We start from the raw sequence: 14,527 nt of genomic DNA, 5'->3' as shown, positions 1-14,527 counted from the left end.
ACAACCAAAATTTCTGCGTGAAACCTGCACAGGTGAGGAGGTAGCAGCGACGCCGGGTGAAATTCCTGAAAATGGCCGGAGAATGGCCGGGTCCCCAGCTGTGCATCAGCATGGCTGACAACCTGCAGTGGTCACATCGTACAGCATGGCGCCGGCTGTTCATGGACCCAACTACGACCCCACAGGCCACCCCCTGGACAGCCTCCCATCAGTCCCCCCTCAGCCATCGCGGAAACCCCCTTGGCCAGCGGCATGGATCCCAGCCAAGTGTGGCGGCGCTGGACACAGTCTGCAGACACCAGCCGTGTCCTGCGCTGTCAGGACCTCGGCCCATCAGAGGCGGGGCACTGTGGGAGGGCCTTCTGATGACACACCAATGGCGTTGCAGCAGAGCGCGACATGATGATGCCATTTCTGAGGGGCGGAGCATGGCTAACCGGCGTCAAACCGGTGCCCACCCAAATTTGGGCGTTGGAGTCGATTCTCCGCCCAATCACCAATTGCGATATCAGCGTCGGGCAATGGAAAATCCCGCCCATAATATTATCAATCAGAGTCAGAAACATAGAAACATAGAAAATAGGAGCAGGAGGAGGCCATTCAGCCCTTTGAGCCTGCTCAGCCATTCATTATGATCATGGCTGATCATCCAACTCAATAGACTGATCCCTTTTCCTCCAATATCCCCTTTGCCCCATGATCTAGATCTAACTGCTTCTTGAAAACATACAGACGGAATTCTCAATTTCAGAGAATAATTGCTGATACCTTGTCTGAATCACAAGTGATCTACGGCCCCGAAAGCCACGCCGGTCCCGGAACAATCCAGGACAAGTTAATGGGCTAGCACCGGCACCACGTGCATGCCAGTGTGTGGTATGTCGGGGTTGGGACCAGCACTGCAGAACATGACAAGAAGGAGCTGCATATCAGCATTCCACTCCCCACACACCCTCATCCCAGTCAAGAAGATGCTACTGGTTGCGCTGGAACACAACCATTCTGTTGATGGGTAGGCTGGGGCAACAGGTACCTCGGTGGGTGGCCTTGGGAGGGCACCCATATGACCCAAGACGCTAAATTCACAGTGGGCAGTCAGCGTCATGCACAGCCCATGGCTGCGTTGCCAGCTCTGGCAGTGATGGTCCGAGCCTGGCCACTCCGACCCCATGCCCCACCTCCTGGCTGCCCCGCTACTCTCTCCTGCCCTGGCAGATGCCTCCGGCGAGCTTCACAAGTGACAGCACAGTATAGCAATGTTGGACACTTTTCATACATCCTCTCTCCCTCAGCAACCACGGCGCCCAGTCCCGATTTTCGTTACCACAAGCGAACCTTGTTGTCGCTAATTCGGCCTGACGGAAGAGGAGCATCGCGCAAGTCCCGGAGAATGCCAGGTTAGGCCCATTAATGATATGCCAATGGCCTTTACTGTACAATTTGCATCGATGCCAGCGCGGAATGCATTCACGTCGCTGTCAGGGCCCGGAGCATGGCATTCCCTTGGGCGCCTCAATTTTCGGCCAACGCACGATTCTCCGCCCGATCATGTTTCGCAATTCCGGAGTCTTGGGCTGGATAATCCCACCCACAATGTTTTGACCTCAACCACTTTCTGTGGTAGAGAATTTCACAGACTTACCACTCTCTGGGTGAAGACATTTCTCCCAATCTCTCTTTTAAATGGTCTACTCCATATCCTCAGTCTGTAACCTCTGGTTCTAAATACCTCACCATCGGTAACATCCTGTTTGCATCTACCCTGTCCAGCACTATCAGAATTTTATAGGTTTTATGAAAACCCCCTCATTCTTTTGAACTCCAGCGAATATAATCCTAACCGACTCAATCTCTCCTCATACGTCAGTCCCGTCATCCCAGGAATCAGTCTGGTAAACCTTTGCTATACTCCCTCGAGAGCAAGAACATCCTTCCTCACTCAGATAATAGAATTTACAGTACAGAAGGAGGCCATTCGGCCCATCAAATCTGCACTGGCTCTTGGAAAGAGCACCCTACCCAAGTTCAACACCTCCACCCTATCCCCATAACCCAGCAACCCCACCCAACACTAAGGGCAATTTTGGACACTAAGGGCAATTTATCATGGCCAATCCACCTAACCTGCACATCTTTGGACTGTGGGAGAAAACCGGAGCACCCGGAGGAAACCCACGCACACACGGGGAGGATGTGAAGACTCCACACAGACAGTGACCCAAGCCGGAATCGAACCTGGGACCCTGGAGCTGTGAAGAAATTGTGCTATCCACAATGCTACCGTGCTGCCCAAAGGGGCGAAATTCTCCGACCCCACGCAGGGTCGGAGAATCGCCCGGGGCCGCCGGAAATCCCGCAACCCGCCGTGGCAGAAATTCTCCGCCACCTGGGAATTGGCGGGGGTGGGAATCGCGCCACGTCGAGCGGCGAGCCCCCTGCGGTGATTCTCCGGTCCGCGATGGGCCGAAGTCCCGCCGCTGGGAGGCCTCTCCCGCCGCCGAGGTTTGAACCACCTCTGGTGGCGACGGGATCGGTGGCGCGAGCAGGCCCCCGGGGTCCTGGGGGTGGCGCGGGGTGATCGGACCCCGGGTGGTGCCCCCACGGTGGCCAGGCCCGCGATCGGGGCCCACCGATCGGCGGGTGGGCCAGTGCTGTGGGGGCACTCTTTCTCTTCCGCCGCCGCCACGGCCTATACCATGGCGGAGGTGGAAGAGAATCCCCCAGCGCGCATGTGCCGGTGGTGATGTTAGCGGCAGGTGCCGCTGACGTCACCACCGGCGCATGCGCGAACCGGCGAAGGCCTTTCGGCCAGCCCCGGCGCCGGGCAGCGGGCGTCAAAGGCCGCTGGTGCCGGTTTTGGCGGCGGTTGGCGTGGTGCCAACCGCTCCGGCGCGGGCCTAGCCCCCAAAGGTGCGGAGAATTCCGCACCTTTGGGGAGGCCCGACGCCGGAGTGATTGGCGCCACTCCGCTACTCCGGGACCCCCCACCCTGCCGGGTAGGGGAGAATCCGATCCAAGGAGACCAAAACTGCACACAATATTCCAGGTGTGGCCTCACCAAGGCCCTGTAAAATTGCAGCAAGTCATCCTGCTCCTGCACTCAAATCCTCTCGCTATAAAGGCTAGAATACCATTTACATTCTTTATCGCCTGCCGTACCTACACGCTTAACTTCAGCGACTGGTGTACGAGGACACCCAGGTCTAGCTGCACATTCCCGTCTGCTAATTTGTGGCCATTCAGATAATAGTCTGCCTTCTCGTTTTTGCTACCAAAGTGGGTAACCTCACATTTATCCAAATTATACTGCAGCTGCCATTCATTTCCCCACTCACTCAACTTGTCCAAATCACACTGAAGGATCTCTGCATCCTCCTCACAGCTCACCCTCCCACCCAACTTGGTGTCATCTGCAAATTTGGTGATATTACATTTAGTTCCCTCATCCAAATCATTAATATATATTGTGAATAGCTGGGGTCCCAACACCGATCCCTGCGGGGTACCCCACTAGTCACTGCTTTGGAAAAAGACCCATTAATTCCTACTCTTTTGTTTCCTGTCTGCCACCCAGTTTTCTATTCATCTCAATACACCACTCCTGATCCCATGCGCTTTCATTTTACACACTAATCTCTTATATGGGACTTTGTCAAAAGCCAGTGGTGGAATTCTCCAACCCTCCGCAGGGTCAGGGAATCGCCCCCGCCTTGGCAGGAATTCTCTGCCACCTGGGAATCGGCGGGGCGGGAATCGCGCCCCGCCAGTCGCTGTGCCCCCCGGGGCGATTCTCCGGCCCGAAATGGGCCGAAGTCCCGCCACTGTCAGGCCTCTCCCGCCGACGTGGTTTAAACCACCTCTGGTGCCGGCGGGAGCAGGCGGCGAAAGCGGGCCCCGGGGTCCTGGGGGAGGCGCGGGGCAATCGGATCCCGGGGGGGTGCCCCCACAGTGGCCTGGCCCGCGATTGGGGCCCACCGATCGGCGGGAAGGCCTGTGCCGTGGGGGCACTCTTTTTCTTCCACTGCCGCCAGGGCCTCCACCATGGCGGTGGCGGAAGAGACCCCCTCCACCGCGCATGCGCCGGTGGTGATGTCAGCGGCCGCTGACACTCCGGCACATGCGCGGACTCATGCCGACCGGCGAAGGCCTTTCGGCCAGCTCCGACGCCGGTTGGCGTGGCGCCAAAGGCCATTGGCTATAGTCGGCGGAGCCGGAGCCACTCCGGCGCGGGCCTAGCCTCTAAAGGTGCGGAGAATTCCCCACCTTTGGAGAGGCCTGACGGCAGAGTGGTTGGCGCCACTCCGCTACACCGGGACCCCCTGCCCCGCCGGGTAGGGGAGAATACCGCCCCAGAAGTCCAAATATACCACATCCACTGACCACTGGCTCTCCCTCATCACCTCTACCAGTTACATTCTCAAAGAATTCCAGTAGATTTGTCAAGCATGATTTCCCTTTCATAAATCCATGCTGACTCTGTCTGATCCTGATTTCCAAGTGCTCTGCTATAGAATCTTTGATAATGGATTCTTCAATTTTCTCAACGACAGATGTCAGGCTTACTGGTCTATAATGAAAGAGAAAATGCTGGAAAATCTCAGCAGATCTGGCAGCTTCGGTAGGGAGAGAAAAGAGCTAACGTTTCGAGTCCAGATGAACCTTTGTCAAAGCTAAAAGACAGTCTACAGATGCTGCCAAACCTGCTGAGATTTTCCAGCATTTTCTCTTTCGTTTCAGATTCCAGCATCCGCAGTAATTTGCTTTTATTACTGGTCTATAATTCCATTAAACATTAGCTACCCTCCAATCTGTAGGAACTGCTCCAGAGTCAACAGGATTTTGGAGGATGACCACCAATACATCCACTATTTCTCGGTGTGGTTATTAATAGAGGAACGGGTCACTCCAAACTGAAGGGTTGGTAGAAATACAGCACAACTTAGAAAGAGGGAAAGCAAAAGTCAGGAAGGGTTTTCTGATGGATTGTGAGAGGAGAAATCAGGACTGTTTAAATTAATCCCCCTCCTGTCCCTAACAGTTTTCATCAGAATTTTTCCAACTGTTATGGTAAAATGCTGGAAAATGCATAAGAAAGGTAAAGCTAAAGTATCTCTTCAATATCTGGGATACATTCTCAAGTGCTATTGAATAGATGTATTTTGTGAATCAACTTAAATTGGTCAAAAGAATCTATTGCATCTTACACAGGACCAATTGGCAGGTCAGGAATCATAGATTATCATAGAATTTACAGTGCAGAAGGAGGCCATTCGGCCCATCAAGTCTGCACCGGCTCTTGGAAAGAGCACCCTACCCAAGGTCAACACCTCTACCCTATCCCCATAACCCAGTAACCCCACCCAACACTAAGGGCAGTTTTGGACACTAAGGGCAATTTATCATGGCCAATCCACCTAACCTGCACATCTTTGTGACTGTGGGAGGAAACCGGAGCACCCGGAGGAAACCCATGCACACACGGGGAGGATGTGCAGACTCCGCACAGACAGTGACCCAAGCTGGCATCGAACCTGGGACCCTGGAGCTGTGAAGCGATTGTGCTATCCACAATGCTACCGTGCTGTCCCACAATGCTACCGTGCTGCCCCAGAGATTACCGCAGGGGCTCAGCAGTGAGTCCTTGTGTGGACAAAATCATTTTTTTGCAATGCAGAAATAGTATATATTTGAAAAAATGTAATGGCAAAATTGGCCATTTGGTAGCCAGATTAATTAATGGTCAACGAGCATGTTTAAAATTGTGCAGATTATTGATAGTAGCCAACAAACCAGGAATAAGTTATTAGTATCAATATTACTGACCCGTCCGAAGTACATCTTTGGACTGCAGTATCTCTCAGATGCATAAAGACCACATGTAGATGAAGCTTGTAGTTTATCCACTCGACCAATGACGAGATCTCCTGGTGTGGGGTAACATGCTCGTTGAGAGCAATCTGTCTGTGCTGTTACACAACTGGAAAATACTGAAAACATAAAGAGTCACAATTAAAGAACGAAAACAGCTTCACTAAGATCAGACTGAAACAATGCTAATAATCATTGAATAAATATGAAGCAAGTACATTGCACAACCTTTATTGGTGGGAAATGGCTTCAGATAAAACCATGTTTGTGGGAAGAGTCCTACACATTTAGGTAGCATGTTGACGGTGAATAAAGGGTGCTGAGTGGTGGCTTGTAGCCACTGTAGCCACCTAAAATGGACACTGGACTAAACAAGATGGAGAATTGCTAAGACTGCAGGGAAAAGCAGTTTAGCCAAGGCAGCAGTCTGCAAAGACTCATTAGCATTTTGCAAGCAGCAAAACTAGTTTCTGGCCAGGTGGAAGATCTCAAACCAAAGGTGATAATAGCAAAACGCTTTACATACTAATGAGGCAGTCCAGATCTAGGCACACACAATGGCAACATTTGGGTTTGAATAAGATACTTTAAGTGGATGTCCAGACAGAGCGGCACCAGAAGTATCCACTATAGAAACCGCCCCCGCCATCAAGAAAGACCCTCACATTGGAGGAATTCAAAAGATATCGATTGGGAGTGATCCAATTGATACCTGAAGGTAAAGCCCGCCCAGAAAAGGCAAGGACATTGGGGACCCCTATAAAAGATAGACCCCCACCCATGGTCCTGGCTGTTGTTTCGTGCTCCGGCTTTGACCAAGAACTCCAACCTGTATCCTGACTCCAGCTATTGAGCACCAGCCGCCGAACCGTAAGTGCCAATACGACGCTCGCTACGCGAACCAGGCCCTCTAGACCCCCAGTGACCAGCACGCTCTCTGAAGGTTGCAGACCAAGATTGGAACGAAGGCCTCGCTCCCTGACCTTGCCTGTTCCTGTTTAGTTAAGTATTCTGATCGCTTAGTTTAGTCATAGCTTAGTCCCTTAGCGTGTGCATGCGTATTTATTATAATTGTATAATAAATATTGATCGTTTGGAACTTACTAATCGGTGTATCATTTTATTACTTTGAACCTGACCTTGGAATATTTGTGAGGTGTCTATACGGCATCTGGCGACTCCTGAGCTGAAAATACATACATAGAGCCTAGTAGTGTTAAGCACACGGCCTTTAAACGGAGGCGTGTTAATACACTCCAATAAACGCGTTTTACACCCATAGTAAAACGTGCAACAGGCTGCCCTCTACTGCTGACCAAACTGGCCATTTCTCACATGAGCATGTATTCGAAAGTTGGGGGAACAATATCCACTCCAGTTCTGAGGAAGAGTCATATTGGACTCAAAGTCATGGGCAGAATGCTTTATGCCAGACCAGGTGCCATCTGCACAGCCATATTGTCCAGAGCTCAGAAGGAAAAACTCCATAAGACCATAAGACATAGGAGCAGAATTAGACCACTCGGCCCATCGAGTCTGCTCCACCATTCAATCATGGCTGATATAAGAACATAATAAAAACATAAGAACTAGGAGCAGGAGTAGGCCATCTGGCCCCTCGAGCCTGCTCCGCCATTCAATTAGATCATGGCTGATCTTTTGTGGACTCAGCTCCACTTTCCGGCCCGAACACCATAACCCTTAATCCCTTTATTCTTCAAAAAACTATCTATCTTTACCTTAAAAACATTTAATGAAGGAGCCTCAACTGCTTCACTGGGCAAGGAATTCCATAGATTCACAACCCTTTGGGTGAAGAAGTTCCTCCTAAACTCAGTTCTAAATCTACTTCCCCTTATTTTGAGGCTATGCCCCCTAGTTCTGCTGTCACCCGCCAGTGGAAACAACCTGCCCGCATCTATCCTATCTATTCCCTTCATAATTTTAAATGTTTCTATAAGATCCCCCCTCATCCTTCTAAATTCCAACGAGTACAGTCCCAGTCTACTCAACCTCTCCTCATAATCCAACCCCTTCAGCTCTGGGATTAATCTAGTGAATCTCCTCTGCACACCCTCCAGCGCCAGTACGTCCTTTCTCAAGTAAGGAGACCAAAACTGAACAAATACTCCAGGTGTGGCCGCACTAACACCTTATACAATTGCAACATAACCTCCCTAGTCTTAAACTCCATCCCTCTAGCAATGAAGGACAAAATTCCATTTGCCTTCTTAATCACCTGTTGCACTTGTAAACCAACCTTCTGTGACTCATGCACTAGCACACCCAAATCTCTCTGAACAGCGGCATGCTTTAATATTTTATCGTTTAAATAATAATCCCGTTTGCTGTTATTCCTACCAAAATGGATAACCTCACATTTGTCAACATTGTATTCCATCTGCCAGACCCGAGCCCATTCACTTAACCTATCCAAATCCCTCTGCAGACTTCCAGTATACTCTGCACTTTTCGCTTTACCACTCATCTTAGTGTCATCTGCAAACTTGGACACATTGCCCTTGGTCCCCAACTCCAAATCATCAATGTAAATTGTGAACAATTGTGGGCCCAACACGGATCCCTGAGGGACACCACTAGCTACTGATTGCCAACCAGAGAAACACCCATTTATCCCAACTCTTTGCTTTCTATTAATTAACCAATCCTCTATCCATGCTACTACTTTACCCTTAATGCCATGCATCTTTATCTTATGCAGCAACCTTTTGTGTGGCACCTTGTCAAAGGCTATGGTGGCTTGTAGCACAGTGGTTAGCACTTTTGCTTCACAGGGCAATGCCACAAGGCACTGGCAGGGCACTGCTGGCTATGTCCCTCTCTCCACTGGGGGCTGTAGTTACCTGTTCACCCCGGTGAGGTCCCTTTCCCTGGTTCATGTTGCTCCGAACCTGTTGTAAACTTCGGCAATGTGATGTCACGTCGGTGAGAGGGAAATCCCAATGTGGGGAGATGATATAGTGAGGCTTTAGAGCACCCCTCCGGTGCTGGATCCCCCCCCCCCCTCCCCCAAGGCCGCCCCCGCAGCGTTCCCGCGTTGTTCACGCTGGCAGCGACCAGGTGTGGTCGGCGCCGGCAGGAACACGTCGTATTGGGCATCTCGCTGATGGGATGATGATGAGGTTCTCGACCTCCCTGGGCAGGAACCTTCTTACATCAAAGGTGAGGGGCAGGGACAATCGCACCATGAAATCCCGTCACTGAGAATCTTGTTTTTAGACTATACAGAGTCTCTACAGTGCAAAAGGAGGCCATTCGGCCCATTGAGTCTGCACCAACCCTCTGAAAGAACACCCTACCAAGGCCCACTCCACCACCCTAGCCCCAATAACCTCACCTAACCTGCACATCCCTCTCGCGGGATTCACACCCATGTTGCCATTAGTGCTCAGGTCGATGCAATTTAACTGTTTCTCTCTTCTCAGATGCTGCCAGACCTGCTGAGTTTATCCTGCATTTTCTGTTTTTGTCAGATTCCCTCAGGGTGGATTGAAGAACAACAAAATGTGGTAAAAATAACTAAACTTTCATTGACGGCGGTAGAAAGTATAATCCATTGGAGATCATTTCAAAAGTAAACATGGTCCGTCAATTGTCCACTGAAATTATTGAAGCTTCTAGTCACCCAGAGATACTTTTGGGAGATTTTGCTGCTCTATTTAGGAGTGTTATAGAATTATTGAATCATAGAATTTATAGAATTTAAAGTGCAGAAGGAGGCCATTCGGCCTATCGAGTCTGTACCAGCCCTTAGAAAGGGCATCCTACCCAAGCCCACACATCCACCCTATCCCAATAACCCAATAATGCCACCCAACCTTTTTGGACACTAAGGGCAATTTATCATGGCCAATCCACCTAACCTGCACATCTTTGTGACTGTGGGAGGAACCCGGAGCACCTGGAGGAAACCCACACAGACACGGGGAGAACGTGCTTCCGCACAGTCAGTGACCCAAGCTGGGAATCGAACCTAGAACCCTGGAGCTGTGAAGTAACTGTGCTATCCACTATGCTACTGTGCTGCCCAACTTTCAGCCTGTTAGCCTTCTCTTACTGCAGGTTTGCCTTGTTGCATCCATTTCATTTTTCTCATGATCAAGTTCACAATTGTATTTGTGATGCATAATATCTGGAAACGCAATGTTTTTTATATTCATTCATGGGATGAGAACATTGATAGTGAGATAAGGACTGATTTCCCAGAGGCTCCCGACAGCGTGCTGAACCAGAAATCTGGTGCGGCAGGAAGGAGAAACCGAACCAAGTACTAATCCTTTTCGGTGATATACTAGAATCATATAATCCTTACAGTGCAGAAAAGGCCATTTGGTCCATTGAGTCTGCGCCGGCCCTCAGAAAGAGCCCCTTACCTAGGTCCACATCCCTACCATGTCCCCACCTAACCTTTGGACAGTTATGGACAATTTAGCATGGCCAACCCACTTAACCTACACCTCTTTGGACTGTGGGAGGAAGCCGGAGCTTCCGGAGGAAATCCACGCAGAGACAGGGAGAAGGTGCAAACTCCACACAGTCACCCAAGGTCGGAATTGAACCCTGGTCTCTGGTGCTGTGAGGCAGCATATCGAACCACTGTGCCACCCCATTAGCCCCAGTTAGCTTCTGAGGTGTATTCATTTTCAAAACAAAACACGGAAAGATTATAATATGTCTGCTCACTGACTTCTTTAATTATCCATCTAGTTTCATATTTCATTTTATGTTTTTTCAAAACTCACCTAGATTTAGGAACAGCAGAAACATCTTCACCTTGGAATGGAAACTCTTAAAATTGTTCATCTGCAAGGATAAAAATAAATACAATACAATATTTCAAAATAAGTAGTCCTGTCTTTCCACTGCCATTTGATAAACCACTTTCAATTATATGAAGTTTTTTTTTAACCATATTCAACCTATTGTAAATGAAATCCCGATCCAATTGCATCAGAAATCAAGCTCAAGATTTCAAGTTTTGCCTTGTTACATGGACTTGAGCCTTGACAGATTTTTGTGGCTTTTCAATCTAATGAGATCAAAAGTATCTTAAAAATGATCAAAGTCCTTATTCAGTTCAGTGGATTTACTGAGGTGAGCTGACAGTAATTCCTAGGGAAATACTTCACACTAATTCTGAAAGTTTTATTACAAAAATTACCAATAGTAAAAGCTCTTAAATTTAGCATTATGCTTTCCCCCCCACTTGGTGTTCTTACCTGTCTCAGTCACGTCTCTTCCTCTGAACATGGGAGTTTCTCTTTTAAATGACAGCCTCACCTGGGAGTGGTTTAGGTTGTATGAGTCTGTGGATGATGAAGGAATGTCTCAGGATTATTCATACGCACACCCATTGGCATCAATATCCTCTGGTGTAATACTACAAACAATTACCTTCCAATCTTTATCTTAAATATCAATTAGGTCTATCTTGTGTATACTCTTTCATATTTGCGATTAATAAAATTAAATATTTTAAAATATTTACCTTTCCATTGTAATTTAAATTTTGCTTAAGGCTTCCTAGTATAATTTCTCACCAATATTTTAAAACACTCCCCAAATTTCCACTGCTGCCTCACGCCACCAAGTTCAATGTCCATGTGGAGTTTGCACATTCTCCCCATGTCTGCGTAGGTCTCACTCACAAAGCCCAAAAAGATGAACAGGGTAGGTGGATTGGCCACACAAACTTGCCCCTTAATTGGAAAAAAAATAATTGGATACTCTAAATTTAAAAAAACAATTCCCAAACTTAAAAGTCCAGAAATCTTGCAATAACTTATTACTTGGATCACGTGGCCCTTGTGGAAAGCTTTTAAGGAAGACATATATTTCACAAAGTTTTCTTTGTCAAATTGGTACAAGCGAGATAGATAAACATTGTTCATAATTGATTAAAGCTGTACATTAATAACAGGCTGAGGAATGCGCATTGACAGCTTGGTTATCAATGTTAGATCATAATGATGGCTTGGTCCTAAATGCATCTGCAATAAACAAGAATTCACAACTTCACGATGTGTGAATCTGGCTGGCAAATACGGGATTCTTCCGACCCCCCACTGGGTTGGAGATTCGCCGGGGGACGGCGTGAATCCCGCCCCCGCCGGCTGCCGAATTCTCCGATGCCGGGGATTTGACGGGGGTGGGAATCGCGCCGCGCCGGTCGGCAGCCGCTAGCAGCGCCCCCCCCGGCAATTCTCTGGCCCGCGATGGGCCGAATGGCCGCCCGTTTTAGGCCGGTCCCACCGGCGTAAATTACAACAGGTACTTACCGGCGGGACCTGGCTGCGCGGGCGGCCTCCGGGTTCCTCGGGGGGAGGGGTGCGGCGGGATCTGGCCCCGGGAGGTGGCCCCACGGTGGCTTGGCCCGCAATCGGGGCCCACCGATCCGCAGGTGGGCCTGTGCCATGGGGGCACTCTATTCCTCCGCGCGGCCGGTGTAACAGTCCATGATGGCCGACGTGGAGATGAACGCCCCCTGCGCATGCGCTGGGATGAAGCCAGCACACGCTGGCACTCCCGTGCATGCGCCAACTCGCCCTTGGCGTGGCGCAGCGCAAACCACTCCGGCGCCGGCCTAGCCCCTGAAGGTGCAGAGGATTCCGCACTTTCGGGGCGGCCCGACGCCGGAGTGGTTCACGCGACTCCTTCGCGCCGGAGTTGCCCGCCCCGCCGATTCCCGCAGAATCCCGCCCCATGTTTAACTTGATGGTTCGACAATTGGGACTAGCTACAGTGGGCAGAATTTTCTGGTTCCCCAGTTGCGTGTTTCCGGCAGCGCACAATTTGCTATAGGCGAGATTCTATCTTCTATCGCTTGTCAATGGAATTTCCCTTTGTAACCACCTGATGCTGCCGGGAAATCTGTGGGCATGGGTGGGCTGCTGCTGACAAAAGTGAATCGCAAAGACCAGAGAATTCTGGCCAATCACCTTCTGAAGTGGCAAGCTTACATATCCTGTATCAGGCTGATGTGTCTGGCCCAGGAAGGTGGCCCTGACGAGAATCTACTTAGAAATAAAGATGTAGAAAAAGAGACAAACCCCAACTCCAAAGCCAACTGGACAAAGCAGGTATTCTCTCCAAGAAAGTTGTCTCTGACAATTTTTAAAAAGTTAATGCAATTCTGTCAAAGAACACATTCCTTAAAAAAAGCAGCAGAAATTCTTATGATCTGAACAAGATGGATCTTGGACCTGTCACAATTTCATTGTCTGTGATAACCAGTTTAGAATAAATACGTTCTGATGATTTCACTCAGTAATTTCTAAATTACATTCTTCACGAGTGAAATGAGGATCTACTCTTGATTCACAGAACTCATTCTAATAAGTTATAGGTGTTAGGCTAACTGTAGTAAGTCACTGTGCATTGTGGAGACCTCGTGTATACCCACAACACACTGGAGAATCATTGACATTGTGTCAAATTTACATCATTGAGTTTACAATCAATATTTTCATAAATGTGTTCATAGTCAGAAAAATAACTTGCCTCTAACATCTTTAAAAAAGAAAAGAAAAATCATAGTAATCCACGCAATGATTCTTATAAACTCATTTCAGTATGTTTAACTAAATCTCTATGATTCACATCAAGCTTATGAGCAGCCTGTCTAGACAATCTCCTCAGATGGGTTCATATTGAACAACCTTTTGCTCATAAAGAAAACAAAACACCGCCCTGTTATTACAGCCCAATGAGACAATTTTATAGGTGTTACAACTTGTCTTAGGAAAAGTACTGCAAAGGCCTGAGGAGACAATTGAGTATATTCAGTAATCCGATCCTTTTTGGCTTTTGGAAAGGACCGCCCACATATCAAAATGCATCAGTTTAGAATTGGTGAATTCAGAAATTGGAAATTGGGCATGAGCCTATTGGGAGGAATGATACAGAACTATTTAGACCATAAGATGCAAGAGCAAAAACAGACCATTCAGCCCATCATGTCTGCTCTGCCATTCAATGAGATCATGACTGATCTGAAATGATAATCCTCAACTCCACTTTCCTGCCTAATCTCCATAACTCTTGATTCCTTTACCGACTAAAATCTGTCTCGCTCAGCCTTGAACATACCTAATGACCCAGCCTCCACAGCCCTCTGCAGTAAACAATTCCACAGATTCACTACCCTCTCAAAGAAGAAATTTCTCCTTCTCATCTCAGTCTTAAATGGGAGAGCACAGAAATCGGAGAATTGTGCAGATGAATGCGTAGCTTAAGAGTTGGTGCAGGAAGGAGGATTTTAGATTCCTGGATCGCTGGGACCGTTTCTAAGGAAGGTGGAACCTGTACAAACGGGACGGTCTACATCTGAACCAGAGCGGCTCTAACATCCTTGCAGGTTTACTAGAATCATAGGATCCTGACAATGCAAAAGGAGGCTATTTGGCATTGAGTCTGCACTGACCCTCGGAAAGAGAACCTACCCAGGCCCACTCCCCTGTCCTATCCCCGCAAACCCAACCAACATTTTTGGACACCAGGGGACAATTTAGCATGGCCATTCCATCTAACTTGCACATCTTCGGACTGCAGGAGGAAACTGAAGCACCCAGAGGGTACCCTGAAGCACCCATACAGATACATGGGGAACGTGCAAACTCCACACAGTCACCCAAGGCCA

At 48.8% G+C, this 14,527-nt stretch overlaps 1 protein-coding gene across 1 annotated transcript in view; it reads right to left on the bottom strand.

Annotated features, from left to right (window-relative positions):
• The window catches only part of LOC119978746 (laminin subunit beta-3-like), a 113,918-nt gene extending 102,630 nt beyond the window's left edge, over window positions 1-11,288 (bottom strand). The window contains exons 1-3 of the mRNA XM_038820587.1: window positions 11,109-11,288; window positions 10,632-10,692; window positions 5,824-5,987 (exon numbers count right to left, since the gene is read on the bottom strand). Of these exons, the coding sequence (XP_038676515.1) occupies window positions 5,824-5,987; window positions 10,632-10,692 (225 nt within the window). The 5' untranslated portion in view covers window positions 11,109-11,288. The remainder of the gene's footprint in view (window positions 1-5,823; window positions 5,988-10,631; window positions 10,693-11,108) is intronic.
• Window positions 11,289-14,527: the final 3,239 nt, after the last annotated feature.

This window comes from Scyliorhinus canicula, chromosome 15 (genome assembly GCF_902713615.1).
Source record: "Scyliorhinus canicula chromosome 15, sScyCan1.1, whole genome shotgun sequence".
Lineage (NCBI taxonomy): Eukaryota > Metazoa > Chordata > Chondrichthyes > Carcharhiniformes > Scyliorhinidae > Scyliorhinus > Scyliorhinus canicula.
Note: the sequence above shows the minus strand (reverse complement) of the source record. Positions and strands in the feature narration are given on the sequence as shown.